General features: G+C 40.7%; 2 protein-coding genes across 4 annotated transcripts; both read right to left on the reverse strand.

Moving 5' to 3' along the window:
* Positions 1–1,581: 1,581 nt before the first annotated feature.
* On the reverse strand, positions 1,582–11,320 carry rhcgb (Rh family, C glycoprotein b). Of its 2 annotated transcripts, none has more exons than XM_061823282.1 (11): positions 10,954–11,320; positions 9,270–9,462; positions 8,737–8,887; positions 7,289–7,436; positions 7,046–7,212; positions 6,802–6,939; positions 4,892–5,028; positions 4,681–4,805; positions 4,524–4,597; positions 4,087–4,154; positions 1,582–2,439 (listed from the first exon to the last, which is right to left on the reverse strand). In XM_061823282.1, the coding sequence occupies exons 1-11, from the start codon at positions 11,174–11,176 to the stop codon at positions 2,406–2,408; spliced, it is 1,458 nt and encodes a 485-aa protein (XP_061679266.1). In that variant the 5' UTR covers positions 11,177–11,320; the 3' UTR covers positions 1,582–2,405. The 2 variants fall into 2 exon arrangements, with proteins under 2 accessions (XP_061679266.1, XP_061679265.1); XM_061823281.1 differs by having other exon boundaries at positions 7,046–7,215.
* Positions 11,321–16,019: 4,699 nt separating this feature from the next.
* gdpgp1 (GDP-D-glucose phosphorylase 1) lies at positions 16,020–17,644 on the reverse strand. 2 transcript variants are annotated; one of them, XM_061822485.1, is made up of 2 exons: positions 17,529–17,644; positions 16,020–17,332 (listed from the first exon to the last, which is right to left on the reverse strand). In XM_061822485.1, exons 1-2 carry the CDS (start codon positions 17,627–17,629, stop codon positions 16,261–16,263), a joined length of 1,173 nt encoding a protein of 390 aa, XP_061678469.1. In that variant the 5' UTR covers positions 17,630–17,644; the 3' UTR covers positions 16,020–16,260. The 2 variants fall into 2 exon arrangements, with proteins under 2 accessions (XP_061678469.1, XP_061678470.1); XM_061822486.1 differs by having other exon boundaries at positions 17,491–17,591.
* Positions 17,645–17,762: the final 118 nt, after the last annotated feature.

Consider the following 17,762-nt stretch of genomic DNA (forward strand, 5'->3'; position numbering starts at 1 on the left):
CGTTCCTATCATTCCAAGCTGCACAAGTGGCAGGTGGCCCACCCCACGCCACCCAACCACACGCCATGACACCCTATGCTGTACTTCAGCCTTTGCGTACGTTTCATATCCATGCTAAAGGATTACAAACTAATCTCAACCTGCAAACACTATCGCTGGCCCACAATGTAAACACAGTTGTGCTTGCGTGTTCTTTATCATTAATGAGCGTCGCTGTGCCCCCCTCTTTGGAAGTATGTTTTGTGCACTTCCCATTCTGGAGGCCTTGTTGTTGCGCACCCACTTTCCCACCCTCTCGCTAAACCCCCCACCTGTCAATCAAACATCGCGATCCACCCTGGATGACCAGCAGTCAGCAATGAAAGCGAGGCCTTGTTCTCTGCGGCCCCCACCAGCACCTTTCAATGCCCCTCTTGCCTCCTCATTGTTTTCATTCCCACCTTTTTGGGTTGTCATCACCCTCAAGTCACATTTGGGGCCGTTTCAGACCAAATGGCTCAACTTGGCTCTCCAGAGCCCCCAAGGAAGGGTGCACCTGCACCTTAAAGAAGGCCAGCTATTATGTCAACAACACCCTGAATTACGCTAGTTCTGCATTTGTCCTTTAATGAGATGAAGAATAAATATTCGTTGCATTGAACCGGGAACCGGGGTCCAATGAGAAGGGGCCAATCTCCCTTAGTGCGTGGGTATGTATGTGTGTGTGTGCGTGTGTGTGTGTGTGTGTAATCGGGGGTTGTCGTGGGTGGTATTTCATATGGCAATGTGGGAACCATTTCTTCCTGCATGACTGGATCTCCTTTTAATCGGAGCTCTTACCTCCGTTACTTCAACGTGTTTCAAAAGACAAAAGAGCCACAAGGAAACATTTGTCAATAGGGGATGTGGAGATAAACTCCTTGCTGCTTGTCTTTTCTGGGAAACGTTAGCCAAAAAGTTCCAGTGAATGCGTGCACAGTATTTAGTCGACTGTTTTGCTGGTCCGTTCGATGGAAAGAAACACTGCTCTTGACGTTTATCACCTCCTGCCCTTTGAACTGAGGTCACAATTAAACGGCAAGTCCATGTTTGGTCACTGCAGTGTGCCCAGGGATCAACATGGGTGGTGGTGGGGGGGCTTTCTTTTCAGTTTATCTGATGCATGTGCAGAAAGACTTGCTGCATATCTTTTTAATCGCCAAAGTACCTTTCTATTTGTGTATAATGACAATATTTTTTAAAAGACATTTGATTGGAATAACTGTAATAATTAACATCAGGTGGACACACAGTCGGTGAGCACTAAATTAAGTACACAAGTACCGTTATGAGTATGTGTGTACACGATTTTAAGAGTTTCTAAATATATTAAAAGAACAACTACTTACAATGACAGTAGTTTATTAAGTGTCAGTGAAAATTGACACTGTCAGAGAGGTACTGATTGATTAATTCAGACAAAAAGTTAAAAGAAATTCAAGATCCGTTTACCTCGCAAAATACGTTGACTATAACAGATTATAACTAGTCAAAATGTATGAAATGGACGACTTCTCTGACACTGTGAATGTCATGAAAGGAAAGTCAGGTAGAGGCAAATGATGTGTTGCAAATACTTTATTTACATACAATGAAAAGAAAACAGGATAATCATGTTTACAATCGTTCATATTTAAGTTTATGACTTTTATATAAGGTACAGTAGAGGCCAAAAATAACATTAAGCACTTGCAGACAAAAAACCCACACACACTCTCTCTCTCCCTCATTCTCTTTCTCTGTCTCACAAACACGCACTCAGAGACACACACACACACAAGAGAAACTCACGAAAATCAGTACGTTTTTTGTGGGTGCGTGGGAGAAGTACATGTTATTTTGGGCTAAAGCAGGACCTTATCATTTCAACCTGATGATGATGATGATGATGATGACGACGATGTCTTGTGTGGCAGTTTTCATGCATCCAACAGCCCGATGACAATGACAGAAGAATGCAAAAACAGTGTGAGAGATCTATTCTGATTTCTCCTTTCAACACACATACAACATTTTATTCGGCACAAACAACAACGTAATAATTCCAGTGAGAGATCTGTAATTCCCAACAAATCAAACATGAGCTGAGGAAGGAAATAAGCTAATGGCCTCATCGTGACTTACGTCCTAAATTGTCCAAATTCATATTGTGAACTGGCATTGTGTAAATATTCCATTACACTTTGTGCAAATTGAACCATACAACTTCATAATATGATCATATTTGATATTTTCACATTTGATTTACATTCTTCACTTGACATATTTTGCATTTTACAGAAATATATTGGTCGGAAGACCAATAAATATTATTATTGTTATTGTCTACCAAGAGAATGAAAAGGGGGTAGCAAAGGACACCAAAACCTCAGAATCGAGATGTTGGGTTAGTTCTGCTCCACGGTGAAATTTGACTCAGTTCTGGGGGAAAAAAAGAAAAGTTCACAAATCAAACTACATTTGACAAACAATGAATTTTAAAATAGTCCGCCTAAAAACAGCCCTAATAAAAATGATGTCAACGTTGCATCTTCAAGGTCATTTTTTTGTGCACGATGCAACGTTGTGTGTGTGTTTGTGCGTGTGATTAAAAACTCTGTTAACCCAAAAATAAACGAGCGTCAGTGTGACAGCGTCTTCCACAATCAAGTGGATGTGCGTGTGTGTGCGCGCGTGTGTATGAACCTTGCTGTCTATAGTGCAGTACAGTACTGCGTAGCCTCCTCTTCATTTCGTCTTTCGTACTGTTTTCAACAGCTTGAACATTGGAGGCACGCTTGTAATTGAACTAGTGCTGCCACCAAGAGGACAATGAAAGCAACAACAAGACATAAATATGATTTTGGTCGAGGCTTTATTATTATCGTGGTTCTTTATGCTCAACTTGTCTGTATGGGAGTTAAAAGATTTACAAATGAATTCAAAAAGATTCATTAACACTTGGTCTCCTGTGGGCTGCTTATGCACAAGTGTTTTTTTTTTTCTTGTATCATTACAATATTTTAGGGTAGCTTTATAATATCAGCCCTATTTTAATGAACTTCCTCCTTGTACGACTAACCAAAGAAAATGAAAAAAATATACTGAACTTCTCAGCCCCCTGATGGGACGCAATTCTCACACCTCGAGAAGTTCTGCCCCACCGTATATAGTGAGTTAAAAATTGAAATTCAATCGGGTTTATTTTCTATTTACAGAAAGATTGAATTGTTGGTGGTTATTGCTATTATTGTTTATATCTCGGTCGAGATGCCAAAACACTTATACTGTATACATAAATGCTTTTGTTTGCAGATATTCTATCCATAGGGAGGATTTTTTTTTAATTTTTTTTGGTCCTGTTTGGCTGTTAGGTCAAGCAAAACAGAGGATCTGTATCCCATTTATGCCGGAACAGTTTTATTGGGTCACGGTGGAGTTGCCGCTGTGGTTTCTTAGTATTATTGTAATGGAAAGTTATTGAGAATCACAGTCACTCAGTCGAACAGAACAAGGTTTCTAGAGGGGAGTGAGAAAAGAAGGCAACAAGAGACAAAGTACTAACTGGAAAAAGGATGAGAAATGTAAATCTTTATTTATCCAGAACAATGACATACTAGACCTATAGGAGTGTTGTATGTGGTAACCGTGCTACACGCCGTGAGTGAAGGACAGGACAAGGACAGGAGAAGCAGCATGCAGGACTGGGGTCGTGAATCCGGGTGTACAACTGAAGCGTGGTGGGGTTGACTAAGTCTATTGGAGCAAAATGTGAGTGAGCGGACACCCAAGCAATTCGCATAATCATGAGTTTGTATTTCGCTGTATGTGTGGGGAGGAGGGGGGGTCACAGAATATTTTTTTAAATATTTTTTTAGACTTAAGTAAACTTATGTACAGGTGTTTATTTTTACTTGCCCTCTCAAAAATATTTCTTTGTTTTTCATCCAAGGAGTTTGACATGTTATATGAAAAATCAATGGTGCAAAATGTTTAGGAATGATTGACTGGATGTTGAAAAGTGAGAGTCCAGGATGTCCTTTAACCGTATTACCCAAACACGATTGACATAAAAACTAAAACACTTACACGTCTTTGCTGAGCATGTGGTTGTTGTACTGCAGGACTGGTGGAATACTTTCCTCCTCCTCAGGCATCTGCACACAATTTCAACAATCGATTTTAATTGACAGATAACCAATACGACTGCGTTAACATTGATTGAACATGTGACACAACACACGTGCGGGCTTCCTAACGGCACACAAACAACTATACCAGAATCACGGCGGGAAACCTAGCCACTTTCAAGTAATCAATAACAAAAATCTAAAAAATATTCAACCTTAAAAACCGTTTAGTTTGGCGATGTTAATAAAAGGATGCAAATACGCATTCCTGGATAATTGTCAACACTCTTTTTCTCTGCTCTGTTTCCAAACACATGATCATCATATCTGGAGACTCCCCCATCCCAGGAACTGCAAAAGTGTATTATGACTTGCAAAACTGGTGTAGTCGCTCACCTCCCAGTAGACTTCATCGTCAAAGCAGTTGTCATCGGCCGGGTCCCCCCAGATGGGTAACCTTAAAATAAAACCTGCGAAGAATGCAAAGACTTTGTGAATTTGCACTCCAATTATTCAAGGACCTTGTGAGCCCTAGTCAGTGCATCTAACTTACCAACTATGATACCTCCACCTACACCAAAGCAGACAGCCACACAGATGCCTGCGGCTTGGTGACCACCCTGTCGCGTGGGTGTCATCTCTTTAAAATCATCCTCGAAGTCAAAGGTGTTAATCAGACTTTCATGTAAGACAGAAAAGAGGTGTTAAGGGGGGTCACAGGCCAGATTTCATCTGAAATCCAATGATTCTGACATGCTTCTCACCCTTCTTTACCATACACAGAGTTGGATGCAGCTGCAGCAGTAATCGCACCCACAATGCCACCGATGAGCCCGGGCATGGCGTGGAGGTTGTGGATTCCGCACGTGTCCTGAATCTTCAGGTGCTTCTCCATAAACGGCTTTGAGAGAAGCGGAACAGTGGAACCGGATGATGACAGTACAACTAATTACAATGTCAGACTTCTGACTTCAAGACGTTGTACAATATTTGTGTTTGTTCATCTGCACGCTACTATGGAATCTTTTGGATTCATGGAGGATGATGTACAAGAGTCAATTTTTATTTGATTGTACCTTTGATGCCATAGTGACACAAAAGTGACCAAATGTTAGCCAGTTGCTGCTTTCCTCTCTATGGCACATGTGCCATCCCTCAGGATGGGAAAAGTCTAATCTCCCCAAACTATCTCTTAATTTCCGATGTTAGCAAAATATCTCTTCATAAAATCCGGGAAGAAGAAATTGCCGGGGTTCTTGATGACACCGATTGGAATTCTGCTCTATTCATCCATGTATTTTCTTAGCCGCTTATCTTCACGAGGGACGCGGGAATGCCAGAGCCTATGCCAGCTGTCATCGGGCAGGAGGCGGGGCACACCCTGAACTGGTTGCCAGCCAATCGCAGGGCACATAGAGACAAACAGTCGCACTCACAATCACACCTAAGATTAATTTAGAGTCTCCATTTAATGCATGTTTTTGGGATGTGGGAGGAAACCGGAGTGCCTGGAGAAAACCCACATAGGCACAGGGAGAACAAGCAAACTCCACACAGGTGGGGCTGGCGTGCATCAGACGTGACATGTCTCGCCCCAATCTCTGGGGCTCTTGATTACTGGACAACTATTTACAATCTCCTTGATGAAGCATTGGACATTTAATTGACACCATGTGTGGAAACGGCGATGTTTGGAGTTGTATGTAACCCTAAAATCATACAAAAACAGTTTAAGGACATTATGCATCTCTTTGGCTCAATGAGCTCAAGTTACACTTCCAGTATAGATCTGGGGAAAACTAAATTTAATCTGAGGAGGACAGCTGGGAAATTTGAATCTGTTTGGTCTGCATGATAAGTACGTAGCCAGTTTTGCTTCGTTTGTTTGTTTTCTCAGAGTACTCTGGTTTCCTCCCGCAACCCCTCAAAACGTGCGGTAGGTTGATTCAAGACTAGTTGTTTGTTTCTATGTGATTGAGTGGCAACCAGTTCAGGGTGTACCCTGCCTCTTGCCAGTTGACAGCTGGGATAGGCTCCGGCACGCCCCATGACCCTTGTGAGGATAAGCAGTACAGGAAACGGATGGATAGATATTTATTAATAGTATTATTATTACTTTTTCCTCTCAGTTTGCATAGATTATATGTATAATCTTCTTTGTGTGTGTATCTATATATCTATGTAAATGTATAAATATTAAAAATACGATAGCATTTTCTTATTGTCTTTTTTGTAAGCGGGAGGTTTCAATTCCCAAGCCGCTTATCAACACCGGGCTTGCTGGAGCCTATCCCAACTAACATCAGGTGAAAGGCGGACTACACCGTGAACTGCTCGCCAGTCAGTCACAGGGCACATATCAAAATTGTCACTGAGCGGGAATCGACCACACGCTGCCCGCATCAAAGTCAGGGATGTGTATAATGACACCATCAGTGATTGTTAAGCAGGAGGGGAAGATGGGGGTTTTCACACAGTGTTGGTCTTTGTACTGTACATTTCACCTTTTTACGGAAACTAATGAAACATCTGAAATGAAAAAAATGCCAGGACACCTTTTCATCACATTTACATCAAGTTCTCTACGGGGGCCATTCAAGTTCTTTCACAACCAATCAATCCAACTGTGCCTCTATACAAATTACTTTGTGTTAGAACTACATGTGAAGAATACCGTGAGGAAAATATAACCCAATGTGGAGATGATACCACAGCAGAATCCAACTATCAGAGACCCGTAGGGCATGAGCATGAACTCTGCTGCAGTTCCCACTGCAACACCGCCAGCCAGGGTGGAGTTCTGAATGTGAACCTGTGCAACAGATGGAGAAGCGTGTCTGTGGGTTGCACGTACAGAAAACGAAACTAAATGAGACTCTTAGCAAGTCTTTCACGGACTGTTATAACATATTAATTACCATGTCTACTTTGCCATGCTTCTGGAAGAGGCTTGAGAAGGCGACAGTGGTGAGCACTGTTGAAGCCAACGCCAGATAGGTGTTGATGGCAGCTCGGTGTTGACCGTCCCCGTGGTCGGCGATGGCTGAATTGAAACTGGGCCAGAACATCCAGAGGAAGATAGTACCTGCTCAATAAATATCAGAAAGAGAAGTCAGACACAGTGAAGACAATGTAGTCATGCATCCTTTCATGTCTCTTACCTATCATAGCAAAGACATCTGAGTGGTAGACTGAACCCTGCAGACGACTACTCTGGTCCAGGTTGGGTCGATAGAGCATCCATGAGATGGCGAGGCCATAATAAGCGCCAAATGTGTGGATCACCATGGAGCCTCCCGCATCTCGGGCCTTTACATCAAAAAAGCTTATTTGGTCACATTGACCTTAAACTGCCTGCTACTGTAAAGATAGACCATCTATTCATATTCATATGAGGTCTTTTTTTATTTTTCTTTTTATTTTTTTTAGTCACTTCAGGCAAATGCTGACTTTCAGAAGAATTGAACAATCCTACACTTCCTAATAAAAGGAATGGATTCCTAATTGCTGACAGAAAGGCTGGTTATAAAGCTCTTGTTGCTGCAAATTAGTATAAATGCTGAAATATTTACGAAATTAAAGAAACACTTCACATTGGAGTACATGTGCATAATTAATTACTATTGGCTAATTTCAAGAATCTACTAATCACATATATGGAATATATGAATCTGACAACTTAACAGCACTCCATCTAACTGTGATAACATTTTACTCTTGTTGAAAAATACTATTAATAATAACAATCAAAATAATGATGATAATAATGATGCATTTCTTTAATTACCAGAAACCTGGATTTTTATTTATTATGACTTTTTGTCAGAGGCGGGACGGTGGATCAGTTGGTAAAGCATTGGCCCCACAGTTCTGAGGACCTGGGTTCGATCGCGGCCCCGCCTGTGTGGAGTTTGCATGTTCTCCCCATGCCTGCGTGGGTTTCCTCCCACATCCCAAAAACATGCAACATTAATTGGACACTCTAAATTGCCCCTAGGTGTGTTTTTGAATGCGGCTGTTTGTTTCTATGTGCCCTGCGATTGGCTGGCAACCGGTTCAGGGTGTACCCCGCCTCCTGCCCGTTGACAGCTGCGATAGGCTCCAGGACTCCCCGCGACCCTCATAAGGATAAGCAGCAAGGAAAATGCATGGATGGACTTTTGTCAGATTCAAGGTTTTTATGTGAACATTGTGTTTTTCTTTCATTAACAGAGGGGTGCCAACATTTTGGTTACATGTGTAAACTACTCGTTGGAAAGTAATGAAAAACTGTCTAAAAACAACATTCTGTCATTCTGGCATTTAGAAAATAGGAATAATTTTGGTAATCTTAATTGACCCAAAACTGGAAACATTTCATTCAAAAAGAAAAACTAATAATCTCATTTTATGCCAGACTGTGAGGAACAAAAAAAAGTGCAGTATGTCTTTTTATGTAGCGTATCTAAATATCTGGTTTCAATGGTTGACAAACAAGAGCCTCTAGACTACTCAGGTTAATATAGTTAATTTATTTACAGTAAAACAGTAATGAGACAGCAAAATATTTATTAAGGATGTCTTGACAAAACTATAGTACTTGAGTCTGTACATGAGTGTTGGTACTTACATGGATGAGACTGAGAATGATGTATTCCTCCACAGCGAACAATGTGACGCCAAAGAGAGTCAGGACCATCAGCTGGACTGGACTGACTTTACCCAGCACGGCTCCGTAGGCGATCAAGCAGCCCGCTACGCAGAAATCTGCATTGATTAAACTTTCAAAGAAGAATGAAATATTCAAGAGACAGAAAAGTTATTTTTGTAAATATTGAGCAATTGTATTCTAAAAACATTCAACAAGTGAGGTTATGCTGTCGTTCTGCATCCTCCAGATTAAGTTTCAAAGCATCATCATTTCTCAAGACCATGACTTTTCTGTTTACCTTGTAACCAGTGAACTACAAACAGTAGCAAGAAACATTAAATCCAAAGTATCTGTATGGCCAAGTTAGACTGGTTTTTCCAATATCATTTGTTTTCCTCCTGTGGACACCTTTGAAAATGTTTTATTGTAATTATAAAAAAATAAATACAACTGTGAGCATGACTTGTGTTCAATTGTTGTATAATCCAAATGGAGGAGGAAATCAATCGTACTTTTCGACACCAATCTTGATCTTTCCATCAGTGTAATCCAGGGAGTGGAACCAGCCCTGCATCAGCAATGCCCATTGTATGCCAAAAGCTGCGATGAGGAAGTTGAAACCCACGGCACCGAAGCTGTAGCGCTTGAGAAAGGTCATCAGAAAGCCGAAGCCCACAAAGATCATCACGTGGACATCCTGAAAGCCTGAACCGGACATAAAAGAGGTTGCTCGGTCACTCAGAAGAGTAGAATAATGTTGAAGATAAAGAGGGTGTGCCCGAAACGCCCAAAGAAAGGTGAAACGCGAATACTGTACAGCGAAGTTAGCTGGGATCGGCTCCAGCACTCTCACGACCCTTGTGAGGATAAGCGGCTTGGAAAATGGGCATGGACAGTGGAACACCTAAAGTTGTAGAATTTGGAATCATATTGCCTTTACACTCTTGTCATTCATCATTTGAATAAACACACGGCACTTTGTTTTTACGTCTTCATCTTAACCATGGGATTTTTTTTTTTTTTTTTACATTTGTCTGATGGAAAAAGAATTGTTACAATATCACCGAGCAAGTAGAGTTAATTAAGCTTTTATTGCAAATGATTTCCATATGTTGTTTTTTTTTTTTGTTCGTTTGCTTTACAAGAAATTGAACGTTCTAAATAGTTTTGGGACAGCACAGCTGACGCCGCTGGAAAGCATTGGCCGCACAGTTCTGAGGATTCGGGTTTAAATCTGCCTGTGTGGAGTTTGTATGGTCTCCCTGTGCCTGTGTGGGTTTTCTCAGGGCACCCTCGTTTCCTCCTGCATCCCAAAAACATCTATTAATTGGAGACTCTAAATTGACCCTAGTTATGATTGTGAGTGTGGCTGTTTGTATCCATGTGCCCTGCGATTGACTGGTAACAAATTCAGGGTATACCCCACCTCCTGCCCGTTGACAGCTGGGATAGGCTCCAGCACTCCCACGGCCCTTGTGAGGATAAGCGATGAAGAAAATGGATGGATAGATAAATAGTTTTGTGACCTTCTTTCGGTACATCAGACGTACACACTATTAAAACATTTCCAATAGCTATGACATGGTACAGTGATGTACTACAATATCCCAAACAACCACACAATAGCAAGCATGTTAAATAAATACCTAACAATTTTATTTATTTATTTATTTTAAGAAGAGAATGTTATAAAAAAAAAAGAAAAATCCCCAGTATTGGCTCTCTGGTGGATACCAGCATGACCCGGCCAGTGTCACTTCCAAAAACATGACCACAAAGCATCTGACACATCTACTGGCAAAATATGTTGTCACAGTAAAACATTCAAAGACAATGTGGCAAACAGCATAATGTTAAAAGTGCCCGGATGCATCTGACTGAAACAGTCTTTGGGCTATGGTAAGTCAACACAAAAGTATATAAAACTACAAAAAGGGGAGAGGCTACTTTTAGGAAAGACTGATGCATAAAGTGGAAAAGTCATACAATCCTCAAAGGAAATAAACACCCGTGGATGTGAGCAATGTCTACTCATTACATACAGATCATTTGATTCCATCTCAGCCTGAAATGTTTTATAAAAATCGCTACGAAAAGAAAATACATTGAGTTTATTCACAAAATTGCTCTTTCAAGAACACGAGCTGACAGTGATTGGATATGAGTCAAGACAGAAGTCAACATGAAGTCACTTACTTGGATATCGGAAATAGAAGTCATTCTCAATATCACTTGATATGTTTGCTTCTTTTCTGTGCTCTGTCCAGTGTGAATCGGACTCCTCGTCATAACGAATAAAAACCCCAAACAAGATGATCATGGCCGTTTGCCACACGATACACACCGCCGGAAGACTCAGACGAACATTTGTATTTTTGGGACGATCAAAGAATTCCCTGAAGCTTTGGACGCAGCCCATTCTGGGGGTTCAGCTTTGCTTTTTTTTTTTTTTTTTTGGGGTGCCTACTTTGAAGTTATTTGAATATAAGTTTAAGAGTCAAATCATTTGACTGAGCTGTCCTCCGTTCAAGTCCCTGACAACCTGAAGGCTGAGCTCAAGTGAAGGTGAGTGAAGATGAGGACACTCCGACACTCACTCCCTCCCTCCACACTGTCTGGAAGACCGAACTTGCACTAACAAAGTACAAATACTTTGTCACTGTATTCAAATACACTTTTCAAGTGTCTGCTCCTTAAGTATATGCTCCTACTGTATTGATTTTTCTGACAACTTATTTGCTTTTCCTCAAGACACGTGAAAGCAGCCACCTGTACTTTGGTCTTCCTGTCAAAATCAAAATCAGAAGCAGCTTTAAATGGCCAAGTGTGTAAAAACACAAGGAATTTTTCTCCGGTAGTCGGTGCTGCCCTGGTACGACATGCAGAACAAAGAACAAGGAACAACATAGCAACAACAACAAGAGACATTTCTACTTATAGCAACTATTCCCTATAAGACGTGCAAGATGTAAAATCTATATAAATAAGTGTGTTAACAATGCCAATTGTGCAAAGGGAGCAGTTTAAAGTGGTGAATCGTATGGTCTACAAAATGTAAAAAAATAAATGGAAAATAAATATACATATATATATCAAAATATAAAAAATAGATAGATAGATAGATAGATAGATAGATAGATAGATAGATAGATAGATAGATAGATAGATAGATAGATAGATAGATAGATAGATAGATAGATAGATAGATAGATAGATAGATAGATAGATAGATAGATAGATAGATAGATAGATAGATAGATAGATAATCCCATTATTTTCCTCACCCTGCATGGATGATGACACAGGGGAAAAGAAGATGTAAACTTTGTTGAATGACTGATTGAGAACACTATGGCACAGCTGAAGAGTGTCGGCCTCAGAGTACAGAGGACCGGGGTTCAAATCCCAGGCTCGCCTGTGTGGAGTTTGTATGCTCCCCCCGTGGCTGCGTGAGTTTTCTCTGGGCACTCCGGTTTCCTCCCACATCCCAAAAGCATGCATTCTTTGGGGGACTCTAAATTGTTCTTGGGTGTGATTGTTAGTGCAGCTGTTGTCAGTCTCCATGTGCTCTGCAAGGTGTACCCTGCCGACTGCCCGATGACAGCTGGGATAGGCTCCAGCACTCCCCGCGCCCCTTGTGAGGATAAGCGGCTAAGAAAATGGATGGATGCATGAACAAGTAATTTTTTCTTCCTTTCTTCTCAGTATGTCCACTATGTCGGTTTATAAGGCGGAAACTATTTTGCATGATTATAAGGGTTTTTTTAGTCATTAAATAAGAAAGACTATGTTTATTTCAGCCTGTCCCTTTCAAGGTCACCACAGTGTGTCATTGCAAATGAACACACATATATGTTTGGCACAATTTTTACACCGGATGCCCTTCCTGATGCAACCCTTCTCAGGGAGTGGAGGCCCCAGTGGGGTACGAACCCACAACCCCTGGTTTACCAAACCAGTGCTCTAACCACTGAGCTACAGGGCCTCAATAACAAACACTTTATAGTACAGAAACATATACTGTCAAATAATACTTGCATCTTTAGAAAAAAAAAATATTGCCTGTACTAGCAAGCATATGTAAAAAAAAAACATAGAATTGGAAACTTCTCCCACAACAACACATCGTGTTTGTGTGCAGGTGCCTGTGGAGAGATAGAGGTTTCAAGGAGGGGTGGGGTGTTGTTGTCATGATTTCAGAAGTCAGACCCTGTGAAGCATTCACTGTAAATAACGCATTTCCCACAAGACATGAGAAAGGTGCTTGACAGGTTTGACTCAGTCAACCATTAAGCGCAGGTTTCAAGGTGAACACTGAATTTGAGAGGGAACGGGAAGTGAGTTAAGTCTGGGAATTGACCATCCATTTGACAGAACCAGTTTTACATCGTCAACATTACTATTATTATTATTTAGCATTAGTATTATTGTTTTTGGGGCATTTAACAGCCAGCACAGTTTCCAGGGAGTTAGCACACAGTTCTAAGGTTTGGAATTTTAATCATAGTTTTAGCCTGTGTGGACTTGATGCCCTTGTGATTCCGTGGGTATTCTCCAGGTTTTGCACTTACATTGCAAAAAAACTTGAAGAATCTAAACTGTCAGTTGGTGTGAATGCGAGCGTTTGAGGTTGTCTATAAGGCCCTGCGATTGACTCGCAAGCACTCCACGGTGTGTCCTTCCTCCTGCCCAAAGTCAACTGGAATTGCCTTGTCACCCACAACACTAATGAGACCATGCATTAAAGAACTTGTCTGTAAGAAATGATTTAGATTAATTCAAACTGTACCAGTCCTGCTTGGAGTAACATTTAATAGAGATTATGCCTACTAACCTAACACCACACCAAATTTCGAGAAAAAAGTGGAGGCAAACACTGTACGTGGCTTATGTTATAAATCATATGCAGTAAAGATTAGATAGATAGATAGATAGATAGATAGATAGATAGATAGATAGATAGATAGATAGATAGATAGATAGATAGATAGATAGATAGATAGATAGATAGATAGATAGATAGATAGATAGATAGATAGATAGATAGATAGATAGATAGATAGATAGATAGATAGATAGATATAGATAGATAGATAGATAGATAGATAGATAGATGCACTTCACAAATGTCAGTATATGCATTAATCTGGCCTCTTGACTTTGTGGTCATCCCTTCGATAATAATTGACTCTGCTACCATGCAAATTGTTTAGGACTGGATAACCCGAAGCATAAAACTTTTATTTACTGTATTTTAGGTAAGGCTTCAAAATGCTCAACTGTCCTAAAGTATAAGGACTGGATTAAATCAGTGTGAATAAAAACTAAACAGCAAAAATAAGTCTCACCTTTTATGCACAGCAGAGTTGCAAGAGTTCCAAAAGTGGAACACTAGTAGACTTCATAACATCACGCTCTCAATCACTCTTACTTGTAATGTAAGAAAGTTACCTACTGTATACAAACCTATGTAAGCGCTTGAAAAACATACTTGCCACAATACTGGATTATTGCTGCAGGTACCTGTTATGTGAGTAAGCTACAGTGTAATAAAGGCAAGTTGAAATAAATTCAATTTCCCGTACAATGGTAATCATTATATTTGACCTAATTTGCTGTCTCTGATACAACTTTGTGATGACTAAACATACTTGAAAAAAATTGCCACAGAGAAAAGGAAACCACACCTGTGGAGTTATATCTTAGATGCTCACCGACTTGATGTTGCACAAGCTTTGAGGTATAGAACAGACATTAATTATTACTACAAAATGTGCTGAAAAAGACCTATGAATAATTATTAGTCCCATGATTTCATATCAATTAATAAGAGGAGCCTTTTTTGTCGAGGCTTCATTGTATGCCGAAGAAAAACAAGCTTGTCATCAGACAACCGCACTCAATGCTGCACGCATCATTTGAGTTGGCATCACTACCTTGGTGATGCCACACTGGCACATGATGAGCTCTCCTGGGATGATACTGAACTGCAACTCAGATGGCACCATCCACTATGTTGGGGCCGATTCCGGCTGACTTCGGAAGAGAGGCAAGGTAAAGCCTGTAAGATTCACACTTATCCCCGTATAGGGACAGTTTAGGCTAAGCGGGTTTTTGGAATGATTTCTAACTTGAGAAAACACTTTGGGGAAATTCGCAGATGTAAACGCCCCCCTACCGGTTTGGATTTTACTTCTCTCTCACGCACCTTATCAATAAGTCTGATGAATAGTGATGGTGAGATGAACCCCCATGAAGCACCGACAACTGCGGGGGCCCATGCACCGACACGTCATTAGGAACCATTCTACAGCGCCATCAAGAGGTCAATAAAATATACTACAATTTAGTTCCCACCTACAAGACAAGTGCTAGGACGGACCACAGTTTACATATGCTTGCTAGTACAGGCAATATTTTTTTTTTCTAAAGATGCAAGTATTATTTGACAGTATATGTTTCTGTACTATAAAGTGTTTGTTATTGAGGCCCTGTAGCTCAGTGGTTAGAGCACGGCGTAAAAATTGTGCCAAACATATGTGCGTTCATCTGAGATGACATGCTGTGGCGACCCCGAAAGGGACAAGCCGAAAGAAACTTTTTTAGTTCCCACCTACAAGACAAGTGCTGGGACGGACCACAGGGAAACACAGTACAGTATTAAAAACGGGAATGCAGCTTATTCATTATGTCAATTCAGTGGATAAAGCAAATAATGTTTCTGCACGTTTTTTGTCCAACTTAGAAACGGAAATGTGTGTTGGACTCCCATTGAACATGAGCTTGAATGTGATCTGTGACTTCTGAACACAGCCACGTGCCAGTTATGAGGGAGTGCATTTTTTTTTTTTTTTGGAAACTTCATTTAACCAGATGAAATTAAAAACGAACATCTCTTGTACAATGGTGACCAGCCCAAGAAAGTAGTAAGTTGAAAGTCAAGTGTGTTGGCAAATTGGTTTTATATATGTACACTAAATATGAATTTAATATACATACCAAATATTATTTATATTATTTCACAGGTGTTATGGTTATATTGTGACTATAAGATCCCTCCCAGTCACACTCTGTGTAACACAATTTATTTGGTGTTCGTGATGTAATTTAAAAAAAGTTAATTTTTTTTCACTGAATACTTTCTTCCTCAAGAAACTACTTAGAAGACAACTTTCATTCAACATTTGTGCTAATATTCTTCCTAGTCTGCATCAATCAAAACTGAGGAGTATTGTTTTTTTAACAGAATATATTTAGCCGGATGTATAAGACATTGCATTCTGCAAGATGATAAAATATTGTAGCTATTGTATGGGAGGTTATTTTTAATTACCACTGTGAAAATAAGAAATATTTTCATCAGCAATTCAGAAAACTCTTAATGGCACATTGTAAGTCTCTTTCAAAACGAATGCACAAACACACTCTTGGCAAAATGTAGATTTATGTTATTTATTAGTATGATGAGTAATGAATAATACTCGATGTGTCTTTGTCCAAACTTTAAACCCCTATCTTTAAATGCTGAGTCAGTTGCTTTTCTAACTGAAGAAATTCTCCAGGCGGTAGAAGATAACATTGAATGGTATCGATCACATGAGATTCGGTGGTGAGCTCAAAGTCCTTGCTGTTCTTAAATGACAGATGTCCTGCAAGCTCACATACCGCAACGTTGAAAGCGGTCTCCTCTTTGGTACCGAAACAAGCCATTCGTGGCCACACAGCAATACGCACGCCTTTTCTTAGTAACTTGTCATCCTCTTCGCAGGGTGGACATCCCCTGGTCAAGAAGAGGTTGTGAGCAACATTGGCCTCTATTAGGAAGTCGGTGACACGACAGACGGCCCTCGCGACATCTTCCACTCCTTTGGATTCGCTATAGAACAGAAAACCTGCAGGAAAGCCGGGCAACGTGTAAACCCCCTTTTCAGGAAGAAGTGGGCGGACAGGTGCGGATTCAATATTAAGCTTGTATTTCAGGTAATATCCATGGAGGTGTAAATGGTTGACAGATGCACAAGCTCCAAGACTGTTGAAGCCCACACGAAAGGCTGGGTCAGAGCTGAGCAACACTGATTCGATGCCAACTTGAATGGCGAAACTCGTGAGGACCTGAGGAAAGCAGCGTGCCGGATCTGGAACAAAAAGACAATGTCCGAACTCCAGAGGACTGACATTGACCAACACAACAGTCTTGCATGGAGGACGGCCCATTTCGTGCCCTTCCTCGGAATCTTTAATCATCTCAAATATGATCTCATCTGGATTGACCTTGTTAAAATTAAACTTCTTGGCGTTGAAATCCTGTTGAATGCTGAGGATCTCCTGAGGTTTCCTTCTTTCGATTCCTCTCTTGACATTTAACTGGGCCACCAAACCACAGCGGCCGGGGAGGATGCGCGTTTTTAAGTCCCCCAAATGGTAACGGAAGACCCCCCTCTCCATCCTGTCCGTCCATCCGGCTTTGACGACTGAATCAAACCTGGACTCATCCACCTTCCGGGCTATGCCGTCAGTGTCGACACGCACGCCTTGAACAAAGTCCTGCTTCCCGTAGACAAACTGCATAGGCATCCTTACGGGGGGAAAAAAGTCAGTCAGTTTCACGCCGCCTGCGTAAATAAACCGGTTGGCGTCATATTCATGGTTTTCTTGTCACTTGTCCAATGATTACTTCTCATACATGGCTTACAATGCTAAATATTCAAGAACAATATAATACAACTAACATACATTGTCTTAGAAAGGGCATGGTTTTACAAACCACTCACAGTACATTTCCGCATATCTGAGCTATGGTTAGTTCCGGAAGAATGGCGTCAGTTCTTCTTCGTTGGTGTTTGCATTTCCGGTTTGATCTGTCAAAATACATTTTCACACGTTGGGGAAGCGATTGTCCCCATTGAAACCAACACAAACACGCTCATGATATCATTATTGATAATTTCTCGACCGATTATCATTAGAATACCGTTTGATTAAAGGAAAAAATATGCTATCAGTAT

This window comes from Syngnathoides biaculeatus, chromosome 6 (assembly GCF_019802595.1).
Source record: "Syngnathoides biaculeatus isolate LvHL_M chromosome 6, ASM1980259v1, whole genome shotgun sequence".
In the NCBI taxonomy this organism is placed as follows: domain Eukaryota; kingdom Metazoa; phylum Chordata; class Actinopteri; order Syngnathiformes; family Syngnathidae; genus Syngnathoides; species Syngnathoides biaculeatus.

Coding starts and splice junctions, on each gene's coding strand:
- rhcgb (XM_061823281.1), bottom strand. CDS start 11,176: ATGGGCTGCGTCCAAAGCTTCAGGGAATTCTTTGATCGTCCCAAAAAT. Junction 9,463..10,953: donor CTTCTATTTCCGATATCCAA/GTAAGTGACTTC, acceptor TGTCCGGTTCAG/GCTTTCAGGATGTCCACGTG. Junction 7,216..7,288: donor AGATGTCTTTGCTATGATAG/GTAAGAGACATG, acceptor ATATTTATTGAG/CAGGTACTATCTTCCTCTGG.
- gdpgp1 (XM_061822485.1), bottom strand. CDS start 17,629: ATGTATTTTGACAGATCAAACCGGAAATGCAAACACCAACGAAGAAGA. Junction 17,333..17,528: donor CAGATATGCGGAAATGTACT/GTGAGTGGTTTG, acceptor TCCCCCCGTAAG/GATGCCTATGCAGTTTGTCT.